The sequence below is a fragment of the Dasypus novemcinctus genome, chromosome 16 (genome assembly GCF_030445035.2).
Source record: "Dasypus novemcinctus isolate mDasNov1 chromosome 16, mDasNov1.1.hap2, whole genome shotgun sequence".
Lineage (NCBI taxonomy): Eukaryota > Metazoa > Chordata > Mammalia > Cingulata > Dasypodidae > Dasypus > Dasypus novemcinctus.
Genome location: NC_080688.1, coordinates 96,294,458 through 96,314,375, shown reverse-complemented (window position 1 = coordinate 96,314,375; position 19,918 = coordinate 96,294,458). Strand labels below are relative to the sequence as shown.

The 19,918-nt window shown below is 59.4% G+C and overlaps 1 protein-coding gene across 5 annotated transcripts in view; it reads right to left on the bottom strand.

The window, feature by feature from the left end:
• Window positions 1-19,918, bottom strand: part of NFATC1 (nuclear factor of activated T cells 1) — a 108,322-nt gene that overhangs the window by 19,622 nt on the left and 68,782 nt on the right. For 2 of the 5 annotated variants that reach the window (XM_058277924.2, XM_058277925.2), the window contains exon 9: window positions 12,517-13,188. In XM_058277924.2, coding sequence (XP_058133907.1) covers window positions 12,517-13,188 — 672 coding nt within the window. The remainder of the gene's footprint in view (window positions 1-12,516; window positions 13,189-19,918) is intronic. The other 3 variants (XM_058277927.2, XM_058277928.1, XM_058277926.2) reach the window with 2 other exon arrangements.

The following is a 19,918-nucleotide window of genomic DNA, read 5'->3' as shown; positions in this document are numbered from 1 at the left end:
GAGCATGCCTGCGTAAGTTTTTGTGTGGATATGGGTTGCCATTTCTCTTGAGTGGATACCTAAGAATGGAACTGATGGGTCACATGGCACATTTATGTTCAACTTGTAAGAAATTGCCAAAGTGGCTGCAACATTTTACATTCCCACCAGAATGTGCGAAGCTTCCAGTTTTTCCACATGACCACCCAAATTTGCTCATCTGTCTGATTTAACACAGCCTTTCTAGTGGGTATGACATGGATCTCACTGTGGTTTAATTTGCATTCCCTAATGACTAATGATATTATCTTTTCATGTGCTTATTAGCCATTCATATTTCCCGTTTTTTGAGTGGGTGGTTTGACTCCTTACCTTGAGGTATAAGAATTCTTTGAATATTCTGGATAAAGTCCTTTCTCAGCTATGTGATTGGCAAATATTTTCTCTTCGTCTTTTGCTTGTCTTTTCATTTTCTTAATGGTATGTTTTGAAGCACAAAAGTTTTTAATTTTGATGAGGTTCAATTTTATCATTTTTTTCCTGTTATGATCTTGAGGGTTTTCTCCCATGCTCTCCCCTATAGTTATATTATTTAGCTCTTACATTTACGTCTATGAGCAACTTGGAGTTAAATTTTTTGTGTATGGTATGAGGATATCTAATTGTCCCAGCCCCATTTGTTTAAAAGGTTATTTTTCCCCAATAAAATGCCTTGGCACATTCATCAAAAATCTATGTCCCATGAGTATAAGGGTTTATTTCTGGTCTCTCAGTTATGTTCCATTGATCTCTGTATCTATTCTAATGCTAGTACACAGCTTTTTTACAGTAAGTTTTAAAACCAGGAAGCATGTGTCCTCCAACTTTGTTTTCAATATCTTTAGGTAGTCTGAATCTTCTGCAATCTCATATACCTTTTAGAATTATTTTGTCAATTTCTGGCAGGAAACCATCCTGCTGGGATTTTGGTAGGAATTATATTGATTGTATGGGTCAATTTGAAGAGAACTACCATTTAACAATACTTAGTCTTCTGATTCATGAACATGCAAGCTTCTTTAATTTTCCTCAGTAATGTTTTGTAATATCCAGGGTTTAGGTTTTTCACCTCTTTAGGTAAATTTATTATTTTATTCTTTTTGTTGCTATTGTTAATGGGATTCCTTCCTTGATTTCATTTTCTGAGTGTTTATTGTTTCAACATAGAAGGATGTCTTTGTCTATGGATCTTATATCCTATAACCTTGCCTTTTTGTTTATCAGTTCAAAGAGTGGGTTTTATTTTCATAGAGTCTGTAGGATTTTCTACATATGGGATCAGTCATGTCATCTGCAAATAAAGACAGATTCACGTCTTCCTTTCCAAGTTGGATGCATTTTATTTTTCTTGCCTGGTTGCACTGGCTAGAATCTCCAGGACAATGTTGAAAAGAAGCGTCAGGAGTGAATATCCTCATATTATTCCCAAATCTTAGAAGCCTTTAGACTTGAACCATTAAGTATGAGGTTCACTGTAAGATTTTTTTATTCTTGGTCGGGTGGAGGAAGTTCCCTTTTATTTCCAAGTGTGTTGAGAGTTTTTTCATGAATGAGTATTGGATTTTGTCAAATGCTTTTTGTTCATATGATTTTTGTCCTTTATGCTACTGATATATTACATTATTTGATTTTGGATGGTAAACCAACCTTGCATTCATGGATAAACTACTTGTATACTGTGTATAATAATTTTTATCTGTCGTTGGACTATTTTGCTAATATTGTGCTGTGGACTTTTGTTTGTCTATTTGTAGGGGACATTTATCTGTCATGTCTTTCCTTGTGATGCTCTCCTTTCTCTGGTATCAGGCGAAACTGGCCTCGCAGAATGAACGGAGAAGGGTTCTTTCTTCCTTGCATTTCTGCAAGAGTTTGTGGAGTATTACTGGTATAATGATACAAGACTTTGTGGAGCATAATTGGTATTATTTTTCCTCTTTGGTTTATAAGATTCACCAGTGGAGCTATATGGACCTGGGCTTTTCCTTGTGCAATGATTTTAAATTAATTATTTTCTTTACCTGCTAGGCTATCTGCCTGTTTAGATTTTTATTGCTTCTTCTTGAGACAGTTGGGTAATTGGTGTTTTTCGAAGATTTTGTCCATTTCATCTAAGTTGCTGAATTTGTTGGCATAGAGTTATTATTCTCTCATAATGCTTTTAATTTCTGAGGGGTCAATGGAAATGTCCCTTCTTTCATTTATAATTTTGCTTGGCCAATCCACTTAAAAGTCTGTCAATTTTGTTGCTAATTTAAAAGAACCAATTTTTGGTTTCATTGATTTTTTTATTTCCTGTTTGCTGTTTTCTATTTCATTGTGTAATACTCTCATCTTTATTATTCCCCTCCTGCTTGCCTGGTGTTTAATTTGCTCTTCTTTTTCCAGATTCTAAGGGGAAAAGCTAACATCACTGATTTGAAATCCTTCTTTATTCCTAATACAGGCATTTAAAAGTTATAAATTTCCCTCTAAGCACTGCTTTAGCTGCATCTCATAAATTTTGATATATTTTCATTTTCATTCAGTTCAAAATGCTTTCTAATTTCCCTTTTAATTCCTCATTGGTTACATGGGTTATTCAGAAATGTATTATTTAATTTCCAAATATTTGTGGAATCCTTAATTTTGGTGTTGTTTTCCAATTTAACTCCAATGTGATCAAAATGAATCCTTTAAATTATTTTTCAAACTGATTAAGGCTTGTTTTATGGCCCAGAGGGTGGTCTAGCAAGGAGAATGTTCCATGTGTACTTGAAAAGAATCTGTACTCTGTGGTGCATTCTATAGACATCTATTAGCTTGACAGAGTTGTTCCAATGTCATACATACTTGCTGATTTTCTGTCTAGTTGTTTGATACATTATTGAGAGTGGAGTATTGGTGTCTCCAGCTTCTATTGTTGAATTATCTATTTCTCCCTTCAATTCTGTTAGTTTTTGCTTCATGTATTTTGGGAGTCTGTTGTTAGCTGCATACATTTATAATTGTTTTATCTTCCTGCTGAGTTGATGCTTTTATCATTATAAAACACCTTTCGTCATCAATAGTAACATTTTTGTCTTAAAGCCTATTTTGTCTGATGTTATTATTGCCATCCCAGTTCTCTTTTGGATACTATTTGCATGATTTATCTTCTCTACTCTTTCACTTTCAACCTATTTTGTCTTTAAATGTAAAGCTTGTTTCTTATAGATATCACATAGTTTGATCCTGTTGTTTGTTTGTTTCTAATCCAGTCTGACAACCTCTACCTTGTTATTTGAGTATTTAGTCCACATATATTTAATATAATTATTGAAATGGTGGGATTTACATTTGCCATTTTGTTATTTGCTCTTCATACATCCTATGTTGTTGTTTTGGTTCTTCTGTTTCTCCATCACTGCCTTCTTTTTTTTGTTAAATATTTCTAATGTACTGTCTCAATTCTGTTTTTGTTTTTTTTAAGCTATATATATAGCTTGTATATTACCTACATACATTCATACATAGTTATTTTCTCAGTGGTTGCCCTGAAGATTACAACATGCCTCTTAGCTTAAAATGATCTAATTCAGGCCAATACTACCTTAACCTCAAGAGTGCAAAGAAACCTTTTTCTGATATAGCTTCTTTCCATTTCCCTTCCTTTGTGCTATTGTTGTCATATAAATTGTGCCTTTGTAAGTCCATCAGCGGTTTTAAAATTATTATTTTATCTAACTTTCTTCTAAAGAATTAGGAAAAGAAAATCATGTTGGAATATGTTTATGTTATCTAGTTTATTAACCAATGTAAATAGTTTACCAGTACTTTCTACTTCTTTGTATGGATCTGTGTTACCACCGGCCTGAAGTATTTCCCTCCAGTATTTCTTGTAGTGCAGGTCTTCTTGCAACAAATTCTCTGAGTCTCTATTTATCCAGGAATGCCTTTATTCCTCCATTTTTTAAGGCTAGTTTTGCTGGATAGTTATTCTCTTTTAGTCCTTTGAATATGTCACCCACCGCTTCCTGGCCGACGTGGCTTCTAATGAGGAGTCAGCTGCTGACATCACAGAAGATCCCTCATATGTAAGGAGCTGCTTTTCTCTTCTCCTTTCAGCATTTTCTCTTTCTCTTTGACTTCTGACAGTTTGATTTTGATGTGTCCACTTCTGAGACTCTCTTTGGATTTATCCTACTTGTAGTTCATTTAACTTTTTAAATATGTAGACTAATGGTTTTCATCAAATTCGGGAAGTTTTTGGTCATTATTTTTTCAAATATTTTTCTAGTCCCTTCTCTCTGTGCTCTCCTTCTGGGACTCCCATTATACTATGTTTGTCTGTTTTAGCATGTCCCAAAGGTCTCTGAGGCTGTGTTCATTTCTTTCCATTCTTTCTTTTCCTGTTTCTCAGACTGGCTGATCTCAATTGCCCTATCTTTAAATTCACTGATTCATTTCTCTACAAGAGAGGTGGGCCCCTCTAGTGAAGTTTTCACTTCAGTTATTGTACTTTTCATCTCTAGAATTTCTATGTGATTCTTAAAAATTTAGTTATTTCTATCTAATTATTTGCTGAGACACAGTTGTTATACTTTTTCTTAATCCTTTAAATATAGTTTTCTTTTGGTTTTCTGAATTAATTTATAATAAGTAACGTAAAGCCTCTGCTGCTAACTCCAGCAGATGAGCCCTCTCAGGCAAATTTCCTATTGGCTATTGGCTGCATTTCTTCCCTGTGTATGGGACATATTTTCACATTTATTTGCACGTCTTTTTGCTGAAACTGGAAGTTATAGCTAATATATTGTAACAACTCAAGAATTAGACCACTCTTCCCCAGGATTTGGTGTTGTTGCCAGGCTTTTTTTTTCTTTTTGCTGCTTATTTGATTAGCGACTTTCCTGGCCAATTCAGTAGATTTTGTTTTTCCCACATTGTTGGCCACTGAGTTCACTGCTTACTCTTAAAAAAAATTCTTAATTTTAATTTCAAGCCTGACCTTGCAGTGGTCACCTTTAGGTTAGCATAATAATCATCAGATTTCCTTAAATGGCTTGTATGTGAAGGTATGCCCTTGGTTCTAAGCAGCTTATGAGTCAGCCTTAGCCTTTACTTCCTGCTTGTGCGGGATCTCAAGGTCGGAGAAAGGTGAATGGTGGGCCCTCTTCTCCCAGGTCTCTCCTGCGCTCGGCCATGTGCTCGGGCCCCAGGACTACGCCGGGCTCTCCGAGTCCCCCAGGTCCCTGGTGTTCTTCTGGGGTTCTTGGCCAGCTTGTGTCTGCCCCGCTGACATCACGCCTCGGGCAGCTGGACGACGATGCCCTGGGAACGGGCTTCCCTGGGCGCGTCCGGACCAGTCACAATGCCGACTGCGCCCTGGGGACAGGTTCTGAACGGAGCGCCAGGGGAGGCTGGTCCCCGCCGTGCGGGCTCCTCCCAGCCGTGTCCCATGGAGTCGGGAGGGGAGCCCCGGTTAAAAGGCAGAGTCCACTGCGCTCGCCAGGGTCCAGCATGCGCTGTCTGGGGCCAACGCCTCTCGGGCTGTTCCGTCCCGTGGTTGATTTCCAGGTTCTGACGCGGAGGATTTGATGACTTCGCCAACAGCTGCGCGGCTTTTGTGGGGAGCTGATTCGCTGAGGTCTGCTCTCCACCTTTCTGGGTGTCCTGTCTCTCTTCCATTATCAAAAAGCACCTCATTTAACCATCAGAGATTCTTCAAAGAAGAAAAATACACCAAGCCCCTCAGGCGGGCAAGGCCAAATTCAAACTTCAGAGTTAAGACTTCTGAGGGGGAATCTTTGCTCAGTCACGTCCCAGTGGGAAAAATATTCCAACAGTTTAGCTAAACCTTGGTAGGTCAGAGAAGGCAGCATGAGAGCTCAGAGCGGTGGAATCGAGGCAATGGTCCTGGTTCGCCGCTCACTACACTTTCAAGTCCAACACATTTCTCTCTAAGTTTCTCATCTTTACGGTGGGGCAAATACTCAGTTTTTTGCACCAAGACTGCTCTGAGGTTAAATATGTAAGCTGAGGAAATGTGTGTGTGCATTGTCAGTGTGAAGAGAACCACGAGCTGCAGACCGAGCCTGAAGCCGCCATGGCACACACGCTCCGTGGCTCCTCGGGCGTCCCAAGTGCCGGCGCTGAGCGAGGCTCATGGGATCGGGACCGTCTTTTTCAGCTCTGCCGGGAAGACCATCAGAATCCCCACCAGCCGCACTCTCCTCTGCCCGGCCTCGTGGCTCTCTGCCAGTCGCCTGTCCAGGCTCTCAGGAATCCATAAGCAACAAGACACGTTTGCATCAGGAAAATCACTTAGCAGCGTCCGTGCCCAGGACCCAGCTGGGCTCTGGCCTAGAGCCCAGGGTCAGGGGCACCGGCTTAGCCTCCAGGGCTGCGCTGCTCTTGCAAAAGCACAGCTGTCGGCCAGGCACAGGAGCCCTCCCCGGCCCTGGTCTCCGCTCTCCAGAGGGACGCCACACTGCGTCAGTGGCCAAGCTGCTGAACGCAGCGTCGTGCTTGTGAGCCCTGGTCTCGCTGCTCCGTGTTCTGTGCTCGGCGCTGTCCTGAGACCTGGAGGTGTCTGTGGAGAGGGCTCATTCATGTGGAAGGAGCCCCTGGACATTTAACACTGGACAAAGGAAAGGGACGATCAGGCCGAAGACAGAAACTCTACTTCAAAGACTTCCCCTGTTTGTAGGAGGGAAGCAGAGTCTACGGACACAAGAAAACCTTCCAGCAAACAACTGAAGGTTGAAACGCTCACACCGACGTGTCACTATTACAGCTCGCCTACGGCAAGTGCCAAAAAGAGCACAAACAGGCGCACGTCGAGAGCTGACTATCGATTCCTGGCCTCTCGTTGCTCTGCGGTCATAAATTTTCTCTGGCATAGAATGGAACTAAGTGGCGCTACAGCAGTCGTGCCACACGGAGCTTTTGGTAGCTCTTCCTCCTCCAACTTCCTTCCCACCTCCACCCCTGTGCCCTCCTCAAACCAACAACTCCAGCATGTCTCCGCTTCAAGGAGGAAGCAAGCTAAGTCCCAGCGCTGGGGGGGAGGTGGAGGGCACAGAGGTTAAGAGTCGGGAAAGCACCACCCGTTTCCTTCCGCCATGTTCCTGGAGCGGTTCTTGAGTGTGCGCTGTAACCGCCACACCAGGCACAGGTGCCGCGCGAGCTGTAGCCCTGAGCGCCCCCACCCAGCGAGCGGCAGGACAGCCCCCCGCGGTCCTGGAGCGTCCTGCTCACGGGCACGACCGGCGGCCAGCCCCGAGGGGCAGGCCCGGGACGGCTGCCGGCCTGGCCTCTGTCAGCAACGGACAGACACGGCGAGGGTGCACGCCTCCGGAGGGCAGGCTGCCACTCCCGGTACCCGGTAACAGAGGTGAGAGGCAGCGGCTCGCCCGTGCCCGTCAACGCGCCCTCCGGGGACGCACCCAGGACGGGGCTCCCCAATGGCACCCACCTGGACAGAACTGAACTGCTGAGCCACACACGTGCAGCTCAGCGCGCACTGGGCGCATCCGGGCTGCAGGTGGAAACCTCCGGAAGCGGCCTGCCGTGCCCTCCTGGCTCGTAAAAGGCCACCGGGGGTTGCGCTCCCCGGGCCACGGCTTCCTGCCCGGAGGTACCTCCTCTTCGTGGCTCTCCAGGTACCCATGGGCACAGGCTGCCGGCCGCCACACCACACGCCCTTCCGGAGGTGCTGACCGGCCGTGGCCACGCGCACGGCCCCCGCCGCGTCCTGGGGTCTGGCCCTGAGCAGCCACCTCGCGGCTGAATTCACCTCCCCTCCGTCACGTGGCAGCTGCGTCCGGGGGGAGCGCCGCGGCGTGTCTGGGCAGAGCAGACTCCTTCAATCATCCCAGACGGTAGAAGCCTCAGGCCTGGGCCGGGGCCAGGTTCGTAAAACTTTCCATGAGGGAACCTTTTTGTTTTCTCCGAGTGGCTCAGGCTCAGGAAAGGAGGGGAGGGTGAGAGGGGAGCACTCTGCCCGGCCGCGCCGCTGCGCCACGTCTGCCTGCTGCTTGTGAGAACGGCACCGAGGCTTCTGGAAACCAGGGCGCTCGCCCAGACGGGCCGGGAGGCGCGGCCGCACCCGCTCGGGGCACAGAACAGCTGCAGGGGCTCCCTGCGTGTTCCCAGCTGCGTTTCCAGCCTGCGCACGTGAGGTGACGCGGGCCCAGCGGCGGCGTGGGCCTTGTGGAGGGAGCTGCCGAAGTTTACAGGTGAGCAGGCCACAAAACAGCCTGCGGCCAGGAGGGCGGCCGAGCCGGCTCAGCTCTAGACCAGCACTTGTGGAAACGCATCACCGAAACGCACCTACTTTTTAAGTGCATCTAAAATAAAGCGAGGGCCATAAAGCCAATCTTAAAAATGTGTCCCTGCAATTCTGCCATGCCTGAGGAGAGAGCTTAAATCCCAGAGCAACTGCAGACCAAAGAATAAGCTAAAATTGAAATTTATTTATGGGCCAAGGAATTTTGAAATAAAGCCTGTAAGTCAAAATGACTGAAAAACAACAAAATCCTTTAAAAAAGGAAAGTAGAGATTCTTTTTTTCATTTTGAGCCTAGTTCTCCTGGCTTACGTTATCCTTGGAGACAAACGTGAATCTGGGAAAGCAGGTTAACCCTTCACAGTCCCGTGTGTCGCCGTGGCCCGCTGGGGGCACCTCGCACACCGCGGGGCGTGTAGAGCCTCAACTACACGCTGATGCCAGACACTTCACACGCACCAGTGGCCTGTGCTCTCTGGGCGCTGGAAATACAGCCTCTCCTTGCCTTTGTCATGCTACATTCCTGGGACACATAACCAAATCCCAAATAAAACAAGTGCAAAGCCAGGAGACGGAGGACACTGATCCTCCCGTTAGCCTAACAGACGGCCGAGGGCCGAGCTGGGAGCCGGGCCGCCTGCGGGGCTCCGCTCGGACTGTGCCAGGACGGGGCCGCGGGCAGCGCTTGGGGGCTGCTGCGGGGGCCGCGGGCGGGCAGGGGCACCCGGACCCTGCGCCTGGACCTGTCACCTCACAGTCGGGGCGGCCTTGCTGCTGTCGGGGGGACGGCGCCCGCCGGTGCCACACAGCCCGCCCATCCGGGGCCCCTGCTGTCCAGTGGACGGGGCGGGGGGCGCAGAAAGAGCGGGGCTGGGTTTTCTTAATTCTATTTACTTTTCCTTCCACTTGCTCTTCTAGCCCACTTCTTTGGGCAAGTCGCAAACCCCACACTGAGAGGCTGGGGAGGCCGCGTGCCTGGAAGGGGCTTCCACCCCAGGACGCCTTCCTGCACCAGCCTGGGCGTTTCCCTTTTCATTTCCCACACCAGCGACCCTGGCCCCGGCCCCGGGAGATTCGGGAGTGCCTCTGCAGGGACGCAGTGAAATTCCAGAAACGCAGTCAAACGAAACCCCCTTAAGTTCACTTCAGCTGGAAACGAGCAGCATGGGGTGGACGGAGGGAGGCACGCGCAGGCGGCGCGCTGACGCGGGGCTGCTCCAGCGGGTGCGCAACCCAGGACGGATGGGCCCAAGCCACTGCTCCCGGCCGGGGCCAGCACCCCTCAGCCCGCAGGACCCGACGCATGGGCTGGCCACGCGCTCTTGGAACCTTCCATCCCCTTCAGACAGAGCGGATATTCCGACACCAAGAGCCTCGACCAGGCAGGACGGCAGCGGCTGGAGGGCGGGGCTGCTGACGGGGGCCCTGCCCGGCTCGCCCTTGCCACCTTCCTGGCCCCGGGACGGACGGCCCCGGGAGGGACCCCGCAAGGACACAGCCCAGGCAGAGGGGACACCGCGCTGGCCCCCGAAGACCGCAAAGCGCAGTCCACTGCTGCCGCCGCGTTCGCTGCGCACTGCACCTTAGGCCTGCTGGGCACCTACACCCAGATGCGGGCGTTTCCCGAGGAGCCCCCAAACTGCCCCACCGCCTGTGGCCCCTCCCCTGGCCGGCCTGGGCCACCCCCCCATCTTGGACGCAGGCCCGGGGCCCCTCCAGGGCCAGCGTCTGCAGCAGGCGCCCAGGTGGCAGCCCAGCCCGGAGGCGAGCGGCTGCGGCCGGGGAGACCTGGCCTGGGCGGGAGCACGGAGGCCTGTGGGTCCGCGGTGCGTGGGGGGCGCGTGGGCGGGGACATGACCTTCCGCTCGAGAGCCCCGGAGGGCGGCCCTGCCCCGACGGAAGGAGGAGGGGGAACAGGGACGCTCCTACCGCGGTGGGCCAGGCGCCGAGGCTGCGCGGACAGAAGCGTCCTGAGCGGAGCCGGGCGCAAGGCGGAGGACATGCATGCCCGGCACAAGCAGACCCGCGGCACTGCGCGGCCTCAGGCCTGGCCCACGCTGAGCGGACACGAGGACCCCCATGCGCGCAGGGGCTGCACGTGCGGGGGAGGCAGGTGGGCCGTGGGGGGGCCTGGGCCAGCCACGGGGGCACAAGGAGCCCCAGAAGTTTCTGGGCAGAAAGTGATGCCGTGTTGAGGGTCAGTGTTTGAGGGGACAGGGGGGAGGGAGAAGAAAGGGAGGCTGTGGGGAGGGCAGGGGGAGGGGGAGGTGGGCGGTGGGAGGTGGGGGTGGGCAGAAGAGTGGTAAGGGGAGAGAAGGGAGGGGGAAAGGAGGAGGGGAGAGGAGAAGGGGGAGGGAGGAGGAAGAGGAGTGTGGGAAGGGAGGGGGGGCACTGGCCGCGCCCGGGGACAGCGCTGGAGCACGGGTGGGCACCCCCATGCAGGCAGGCGTGGGGCTGATCAGCGGGTGGTGGGCTCAGCAGGGGGGCCTGCAGCTGCCGCAAGGGCCTGGCCTCATGTGGGGTGACAGGCACCCTGGGGTTCTAGTCCTGGCCCGGGCCGTGGGGTGAGGGCGTCCACCCCGAGTGCTGGGCTCGGGGGTCCTGTAGGGCAGACTCCTGATGCCCCAGCCCCCAGCTTTGGGCACCCGCCAGACCAGGCTGCGTCACGCGGGAGGGGCAGCGGCCTTCGGCGCTCTCGAGCCCGATGCGTGGGTAGGGGTCAACTCCGCGCGGCCCACGACGCCCCGAGGGTCCCCGGGCTGAAGGGGGTCCACACGCAGGCCGGGGCTGGGGTCCCACACGCCATCTGGTCCCATGTCCTGCACGCTCCCGAGGGCACGGGCCCGCCATGCTCAGCCTGGCGCCGTCGAGGGGGCTCGCGGTCCGCAGGAGACGCCTGCGCCGGCCCTCCTCCCACGGGGCCGCCTTCCACAGGCCCGAGAAAGCCCACGGCCGTGAGCGCCACCGGGTAGCGGCTGCACAGCTGAGGACGCGTCCCCGGGCGCTCAGCAGGGGCTGGGGTGGCCCGTGGCGCCGCCTGCACCCAGGGCCGAGCTCGCCTGGCAGTGAGGGGCGAGGCCGGGCGGGACGCAGAGGGCTGACCGCCTCCTCCAGCCTCCACAGGGCCTGGCGCTGGGCGGCAGAGCGGGGGGCGCGCGGCGTGGAGGATGGAGACGGAAACGAGCCGCGGGCAGGCACCACCCGGGACAGCAGGCTCGGGGCACGGGGCGTCTCCAGCGGGCACAGGCCACCGCGCAGGGGCCACGTGGTCCAGGACGAGGGCCGAGGCTTTGTGCCACTCGCTGCCCCCAGGCCAGCGGCTACCGGGTGGGGGCGAGGCGGGGGGGCCACCCCCACCCCGTGGAGCTCTGAACGGACCCGGCCCGGCCTGGGCAGGACAGGTGACGAGCAGCCCTGCGGGAAACGGCCAGAGGAGAGGGGGGTGTGGGAGCGTTGGGGTGCTGGGTGCGTGGGGGACACTGGGGGACACCGGGGGCACTGGGGGAATGGGGGTGTTGGGCATCGGGGAGTATCGGGGGCATTGGGGATGAATGGGGGCGCCAGGGGCAGGCATGTCGGGGGTGCATGGGGTCAGGGGCACCCAGCCTGCCGTGCGCCGAGCCGTGGGCTGTGCCCTGGCGTGTGCAGCCTGTGCCAGGCCCCGCCCCTCTGCCCACGCAGGGCTGCGCGCAGCTCGAGCGCAGGGCAGGGCAGCGCAGGGCGGCCGCGAGGGCCCAGGAAAGCCTCCTCCAGGAGCGGCCAAGCGCCTTGCCCGTCGCCACAGAGAGCGTACGCCAATGCACCGGCCCTTTCCCTGAGACCCTTGGCCCCGCAGCCCCTGGAGAGCCGCCGCCTCCCTGCCACCCCTGGGCTGACATGGCTGCTGCGCAGCCGAGCGTCTTCACAGGACCCGCAGGGGCAGCAGGCTGATCGCCATCCCCTGACCACCGAAGAGAAGGCGCTCACAGCGCCCCAGAGCCACGGCGCGGCTACCGAGGGCCCCTTCAAGCAGCCCGCTCACTCGCCGAGGCGGGGACCCTGCGGTGGCTTCCCGGATCGCCCAAGGGCGCGCAGAGGTCCCGCAGCGGAGCAGACGCCGCGCCACGCGGCTGCCAGGCAGAGACCATGCGCGCTCGGGCCACGGCAACTGTGAGCGCACCAAGGGCCAGGGAGGGCGCTGCGACGCCCCGCACGCGCTCGCCCCCACGCGGAGGCCCCGCAGGCGCCGGCCCCGCCGCGCGCACTCACCGTCGTCCAGGTAGAGCTGGTCCAGGCCTTGAGGCTCCCGCTTGACCATGGCGGGAGCGGGGGCCGCGGCAGGGTCACCGTCCTCGCGCAGCTCAGGCCGTGACGGGGGCCGGGCGGCCGGAGACTCGTCCCTCGGGGCCTTCGGCAGCGGGGGCTGCGGGCGGGGCGGGCTGCAGGGCAGCGGGCGGCCGGGCTCCTGGCGCGCGGGCAGGAGCGGAGGAGAGGGGCTGTCGGGGTAGAGCGCTTGCCGGTAACCCAGGGGGCAGCGGCTGCTCGGGCGCGGACTCACCTGCGGCTGCAGCATGACGAGGCCCGGCTGGCCCGGAGAGCCGGTGTGTGCGCCCACGGGCCCCGGCCCTTCTTGCAGGGCGGGGGCCCCTCCGGCCAGCGGCTGGAGGCCAAGCGGACTGTGGCCCGGGCCGGCGACACACTTGCCATAGGAGGCGGCGGAGAGGTCATGCAGCTTCCGGCTCGTGCTGGGAGGCGGGGATGGCGCGGCGCTCCTCTGCTGGCAGGACACGAAGCTGGCCGCGAGGCAGGAGGCCGGGCCGGGCAGCAGGGCGAGCTGCGGGCCAAAGCCGGGTTCGGTGAGGGGGCTCAGCCCCTGGTGCGCGGGTCCCCGCGCCGGCGCAGGCTCGTAGTCGTCGGCGGGCTCGGCTTTGATCATGGGCACTGTGGGGGGAACAGAGGGACAGCTGAAGCAGCGGCGGGCGGCCAGGCCCCGCTGGCCGAGGCCGGGACGCCCTCTGCAAAACAAACAGCGTCTCGCCTGCCCCCGGCTCCCGCCGGCTTCTCCCACCCAATTAGAGGGAGAGAAATGAGTCACCGGCGAGGCGGCCACAGCTGGTTCTAATAGCGGAGGGGACTATTTTCTTTGGCCTCCCCTGCAGCTCTAATGCGCTATAAAAACCCGTTTGCAAGCTGCAGCAGAAGCCCTGGGCCCCCGGGCTCCGCAATTCGTGGTAATCAAAGCAAAAATGTGCACTTGGAGGGACCACCCGTTTCCACGGCCAGGACGCCTGTCGGTAAACGTCTGCGCAACCGGTCAACTCAGGCGCAGGAAAACAGGTTTTCAAAGTCGGGAAAGACACGGATGGAAAGACAAATGACCGTCCGCTGGACGAGAAATTTCACGCGTTAAACACACAGGTGGACGCGGCATTGCTCTCCTCCCGCCTTGCCTCCCCTGAAGGTCTGGCCGCCCCCAGCACCAACATGCCAGAAGCTCCTGCCTGCGCCGCCCGACGCTGCCCTTCTCCACCCCGGGCCACAAAGTGGCTGGGTAGAGGGGGCCCAGGTGGGTGGGCGGCGCAGCTCAGGTGACCAGCCACGCTCAGAACGCCCAGGGGCCACCCCGCCCATGCCAGGCTGGGGACCGGGGCAGCGCCACAGGTCACACCCACATGCCGTGGGCCCTCGGGTCAGCACGGAGCGCCGGAAGAGAATGGAAAATGCTGGAAGAATGTTGAGGCTGCAGGAGCGGCGAGCCCTCGGCCCACAGGCCCTGCCCTGGCGGACGCGGTGTGCGTCTCGCTTTCCGTGCCTTCACGCCTCGGAAGCGCTTCCCAGGGAGGCGCTCGGCAGCCGTGGACCCCGAGAGCCCCGAGCGCACGCCCGGCCTGAGATCTCGGCAGGCACGCAGGCGCTTTCGGGGACTGCGCGGCGCGCACCGCCTGCGTGTGGGCCGCCGACCTCTGGCCTCGGGGTCGCCCCTCACAGGTGCCCTTCCCCGATCCCCCGGGCAGCCCAGAGCAGGATGCTGGGGCCACACATGCCCGGGCCGGGCAGGCCGCTCCCTGGCATGAATAACAGGGCTCCGGCCTCCGAGAGAGAGCCCCAGCAGGGGACAGAGGACCCGGCCTGGAAGCTTCCGCAGCGGCTCTGCTGGGCGGCGCAGAGCAGCCACTCGCCGGCCCAGCTGTGGCTAAGCCCCGTCTGCCCCCTCCTGCCGGCACGGGGCCCCCGACCCCACCCGATGCTGACGAAGAGGCCCCTCTAGGCCACGCAGCGCCCTGCGCCCCGCGGCGGCCACCCCAGCTTCCTAGCGGAGGTGATTCCTGTATCTGGTGTGCTATTTCCACGCTCCTGCTCTCACTCCGTAAACGGCTCCAAAGCGCCCTTGCACACGCTGAGGGGAGGCACGCGCTTCTGGGCGACCAGGAGGGGTAACGATGAGGCAGCGTCCACGTGTTATGACTGCCCATCGCGGCAGGTGGAATCCCGCTGGGCCGAGCGCGGCGCGTGCCCCAGGGCCCTCCCGGCCTCCGACCGGGACCCCTAGGATGTGAGACAGGCCGGGCGGGTCTGCGGCGACGCACAGGCGAGACTCCTGAGTGGACGCCGTGGGGACGCATGCCCGCTTGCCCCGTGAACCGGCTCCTGCTCGTAGAGGGCACGCCGCGCAGCCCAGCGCCCCACCTGCACCCAGAGCGCGCTGTGCCCGGCTCGTGCACCATCCGTCGGGGCAGCTGGTCTGGGGATCTGCGCTCCAGCACAGCCTGTGGCCTCAAGGACGGCAGAGGGATGGCGTCGCTCTATCGACAGATGCGCCTGCGCGGGCCACACGTCCCCGGAACGGGAGCAGACCAGGCGCCGGGCCGGGGCCTCACAGAGCGAGGTCAAGGAAGGTGCGGAGGCGAAGGAGGCCGTCCCGCTCGATCTGGCCCCAGCTGGGCGCGCGCTCACGAGCCTCAAGGGTGACGCTTCGCCTTGGCTCTCGGCTGGACGCCGGCTGCCCTGGAAGCAGAGGACGGCGCTCACGTGGCCTCGCGTGGCCCCGCGCGCAAGGTTGACGAATCCACAGCTGGACCCCTGGGTCTCGGCGCTCACAGCCTCCCCTGACCCCGGGGGCCTCCTCACGGACTCCCCCCCCAGCCCAGGGTGGTCAGCAGCCCTCCAGCTGCCACGCCGGGGGGCTGCCGGGCTGCTTCGCCGAGCCTGGGGCTTCCCAGCTGGAAGCCTGATGCGTGATCCCATCCGTGGGCAGCTGGACACACGGCAGGTCCAGTCCCAGACCGAGGCCATGGCAACGGGGCAGGCCACTGCGGACAGCAGAGGCCGCGCTGTCCACAGGAGGCTCGCGTGCACCGCGAGCCGGGCATCCACAGGCCGCTGTCGGCCCCGACACCTTTTGCGGGGGCTGCGGCCGAGAAGCGCAGTCTCCCACGCCCAGAGGGCGCCAGCCAGAAGCCGTGGCCGCCGGGCACCTGGGCACAGAGCGTGACATTCCAGGCCAGGCCCGCTCTGTTCTCGCGACTCTTCCAGGCGCACTGGAGTCCAGGCACGGCACGTGCCGGAACGTGGTTGAGGCCGTCCTGAAGGGGCTGCCGAGAAGCCCCCAACCCGGTGGGCCGCGGTGGGCCATGGTGCGCCCTCGAGGCTGCCCTGCCCGCAAGACGCGGGGAAACGCAGGGGCCGAGCGGCCAAAACGGAATTCTCCATCCAGTGGTGTTGCAGGATATCCACAGGCGGCTGGAGACTAAACCGACCCCTCCCGGGGCACGGCCTCCAGCTCCGGCCACGAGGGCCGACCCGTCCTCTCTGCAAAGCGTCCCTGGAGCCCTTCAGAGGAGCGAGGCTGAGGCAGGTGCCCAGGGGACATCCATGACCAAACGCTCCGGCCCAGCGGCCGCGGGCGCGCCCGGCTACAGCCAGCCCTCCAGGGGCCCGCGCCGTGCAGCGGGCTAAGCGGGGGGCAGTTTGAGTTTAAAACCCCAGGTATCCCTCGGGCTTCTCTGGGTTCTGTGAAAACCCGGCGCCGGGCGGTTGGGCCTCTGCACACCATAAGCACGGTCAGCAGGTGGCCTGGCGACAGCAGTCAGGCACAGGTGGACAGCAGACAGAGGAGTGAGGCCCGCTCACCCGGCACGCCGCACTTCCCTGCCCGGCAAGGGGTGTGCTGCCTGGGCCCCGTGTCCGGCCTTGGCGGGGGAGAAAGGCCGCAGGGCTGGACTGCGCCTCCCACGCCCGGGCCACCCTCTCCAGCCTGGGGCGCCGCGCAGTCCCTCCAAACCAGCGTACTGGACGCGGGAACGCAAGAATCCAGAGCAGATCTTCGCGGGGGGTGGGCCAAGGTGTCAGCCTCGCCGCCATCCTGCCCTGGGCTGCACCAGCCCCGTGCTGGCCCCAGCACAGCACATGCACCGCTCGGCGGGCCGCCCGCAGCTGACGTCACGGGGCGAGGCGTTCCCCTCGTCAGTGTGCATGCCCTCGTCTCCTCCCTGCCAGCCTCACAGGCACCCCCAGGCTGCAGAGCACGCCCCCTCCCCTCCGCCCACCCCTCCTGGCCCCTGAGACCCCAGAGCGGCCTAAGGAAGGCCCTGAGAAGCGTCTGGTGGTGCTCTTGGGCCAGTGGGCTCAGCCCGGGGCGATGGGTGCGCGTCCTGAGACGCGGGGCGTGGCTGCACCGCCCTGGGCCCAGGGCTCCAGCTTTACGCCACCGGCAGCCAGCGTGCCCACCAGGAAGGCGCCCGCACACTCACGAGGGCCGCTGCGGGCTGGCGAACGGCGCGTCCTGGCTACTCAGCCTGCGGGGGGTGAGCGGGCGGCAGCCGGGGCCGACGGTGGCCTGGGGAGCGTCTGCTGCCAGGCTGTGTTAGGCGCAGGCACGCTGGCATGCGGTGAGAGGCTGGGGAGTGCAATGTCGGGCATCTCGAGGCCGGGATCCCCACCCCATGACAGCCGCAGAAGCCCCAAGGCCTTAGTACGTGGCCGCTGGGCCTGGTCCACCTCCCCGCAGAGCAGGCCACGTGGCAGACCCCGCTCCGCTCACCTTCCACCGGCAGGGAAACACCAAGGACACATCCTGAGCAAGCCTCGACGGGGGTCTCACCCCCCCACCGGGAGGGGGCCTGAGCCCACCTGTGTCACGGGGACAGGAAGTGAGCCCACCTGTGTCACGGACACCACTGTGTGACAGGAGTGGTACGTGAGCCCACCTGCCACAAGGACGGGAAGCGAGGGCCCTGGCTGGAGGAAGTCTCGATTCCTGTGGACTGAGTGCCCCTGCCCGCCTCAGGGTACTGCCTGGTCTGGAGGTTACTCGGCAGGACACACGTAGCTCGGCCCCATGTCCTCACGACCCCGCAATCACAGAGGCAGCACAGCACCAGGCAGTAGTTCAGAGTCTGGATTTATTACAGAGAGCAGGTGCACGGGGGGCCAAGATGCACAGGGGCCGAGACACGCGGGGGGCAGGTGCGGGGGTCACGTGTGGGGCCCAGGTGGAGGGGGCCATGTGCGGGGGTCAGGCGGGGGTCAGGGGAGCTCAGCCCGGGCCCCGAGACAGGTGGACATCGGTGGAGATGCGCAGCCGCCAGCCTCCCGGTCCTCCTGATGAGCTGAGGGCGGCGGGGGCTGCGGTCTGGGCTCCTGCTGGGCGGGGGCCGCCCCTGGGGCCTCCCCAGCCTCCTCGTCACCCCGGGCTCCCGAGGCCAGCGCCTTCCGGGGGGCTCGACAGGTTAGGTTGAGGGGGGCTCAGTAGATAGGTTGGGGGGCTCGGCAGGCAGGCTGAGGGGGCTATGCAGGCAGGCTGGGGGGGCTCGGCAGGTTGGGGGGGCTCGGCAGGCAGGCTGGGGGGACTCGGCAGGCAGGTTGGGGGGCTCAGCAGGCAGGCTGGGGGGGCTCAGTAGATAGGTTGGGGGGCTCGGCAGGCAGGCTGGGGGCTCGGCAGGCAGATTGGGGGGCTATGCAGGCAGGCTGGGGGGGCTCAGCAGGCAGGTTGGGGGGGGCTTGGGAGGCAGGATGGGCGCTGTTGGTGGAGACTCGGCCTTCGCGCTGACGGCCTGGCCCATTGCTTTGTGCCTCAAACAAGGGGTCTGTATACAGTAGGCTACGGGGGGAGCGAGGCCGGGCTCACGGGGCCCACTGCCCCACTGCCCACACCCTCCATGCAGGGTCTCTCCGTGAGGATGGCCTTTAGGGGGAGGCTCTCCTGAGGCGGTGAGAGCAGCTGGGGGGCTCTGAGCGTTTTCTCTGCGTGGGTGCCCGAGATGCCTGTAAACAGTTGGCGCTCAGGTGCGGACTCAGTGTGCTTACAGACAAGCCTCAGCGACTGCTGCAGCAGGGGACTAAACCGAGGCAGCCAGGCTGGCCCCGAGGGCGGGTGACCCCCTCCTGGGCAGTCTCGTCTTGCCCTTGAACCCCAAGACGCCCCGTGGGTAGCAGAGGCCGACAGAACAGGTTTCCGGAAGCCCCGGGCAGGAGTGGGCCCCACAGCCCTGAGGCAGCCGCGCAGACGCAGGGCCGGCTCCGGGGCAACTGGGGGAGCCCTCTGGGCTGCTGCTCCGGTGTGCCCAGACCAGCAGGCGCCGGACAATCGGCTGCTCCCGGGGAGGGCCGGACCCAGGGCGCGAGCCGGGACCCAGGCCCACCAGCCCCATTCTCCCCCCACACGCTGTCTCGGAGCTTTTGGGACTGGGGCCTGGGGGGTCCCCCACGTCATGAATCCAACCGTTTTATTCAGAAACATACGAGGGCCCCATAAACCAACATGAAACACCAAACTCTTTCACGAGCGCCTATGACGCTCTCCTGACGCTTGTTACGCAGCGCACGCCGCCTGAGAAGTGGAGAGCAAACAAGGGAGCGAGCAGAAGCGACACCAACCCCAGCTGCGCTGATGGCGTTCCTCTTGGACGCTGCTTGACCGGGTCTGCCGCCTGACAAGCGTCTTCCCTGTGTACGCGTGGGTGGGCGAGGGCCAGGCCTGGGCGAGAGGGCATGGCGACGTCGGGCGAGGCGCGGCTGCCCGCTCATGGCTCCTCTGCACTTTCTGACGGCTGCGGCCACTGGAGTTCCTCAGCCGTGCTGCAGCCTAACTCCCTCCTGCTTCCTACGGCTGCCTCAGTTTCCCAGCTCTAACAGGGAGATGAGTTGTGACAAGTGACGTAGTAATAAGGCGGGCGCTAAGCGCCGTCCTGGGCCCCTGCGTGTGCCCCGTGCGGCACGGCGGGAGGTCGGGGCCGAGTCTGCGGCTGGGCCTGTGGCAGGGGGGCCGCAGAGAGCCCCCTTCTTCTGTAGTAACATCTGGTCACCAGATGCAGCGGGAGCCGAAGGACGGGACACGGGCCAGGACGACCTGCCCCGACGGCGCCAGGCACAGGGGGCACCCGCGCAAGGGCCCCCCGCCCGCCACGTGCTTGGACGCCCTAGGCGTTCAGCCTGAGCGGCCCCAGGTGGCTCCACGGGCCCACAAAGGAGGTCTGTGCTGCGCTGCCCCCCTAAAACAAGGATCAGACCGTCCCCCGTTCTAACCCTCAGCGTAAGCACCTGGTAGTGACGACGTCGGCACGACGCCTGCCAACGACGCGGGAGGAGGGAGTGGCGGGCCCGGCGGGCGCGGCCTGGCGTTCTCCCTTTCCAGAGCCTGGAGCTCAGTTCTGGAACGGACGCGCGTCGGTGA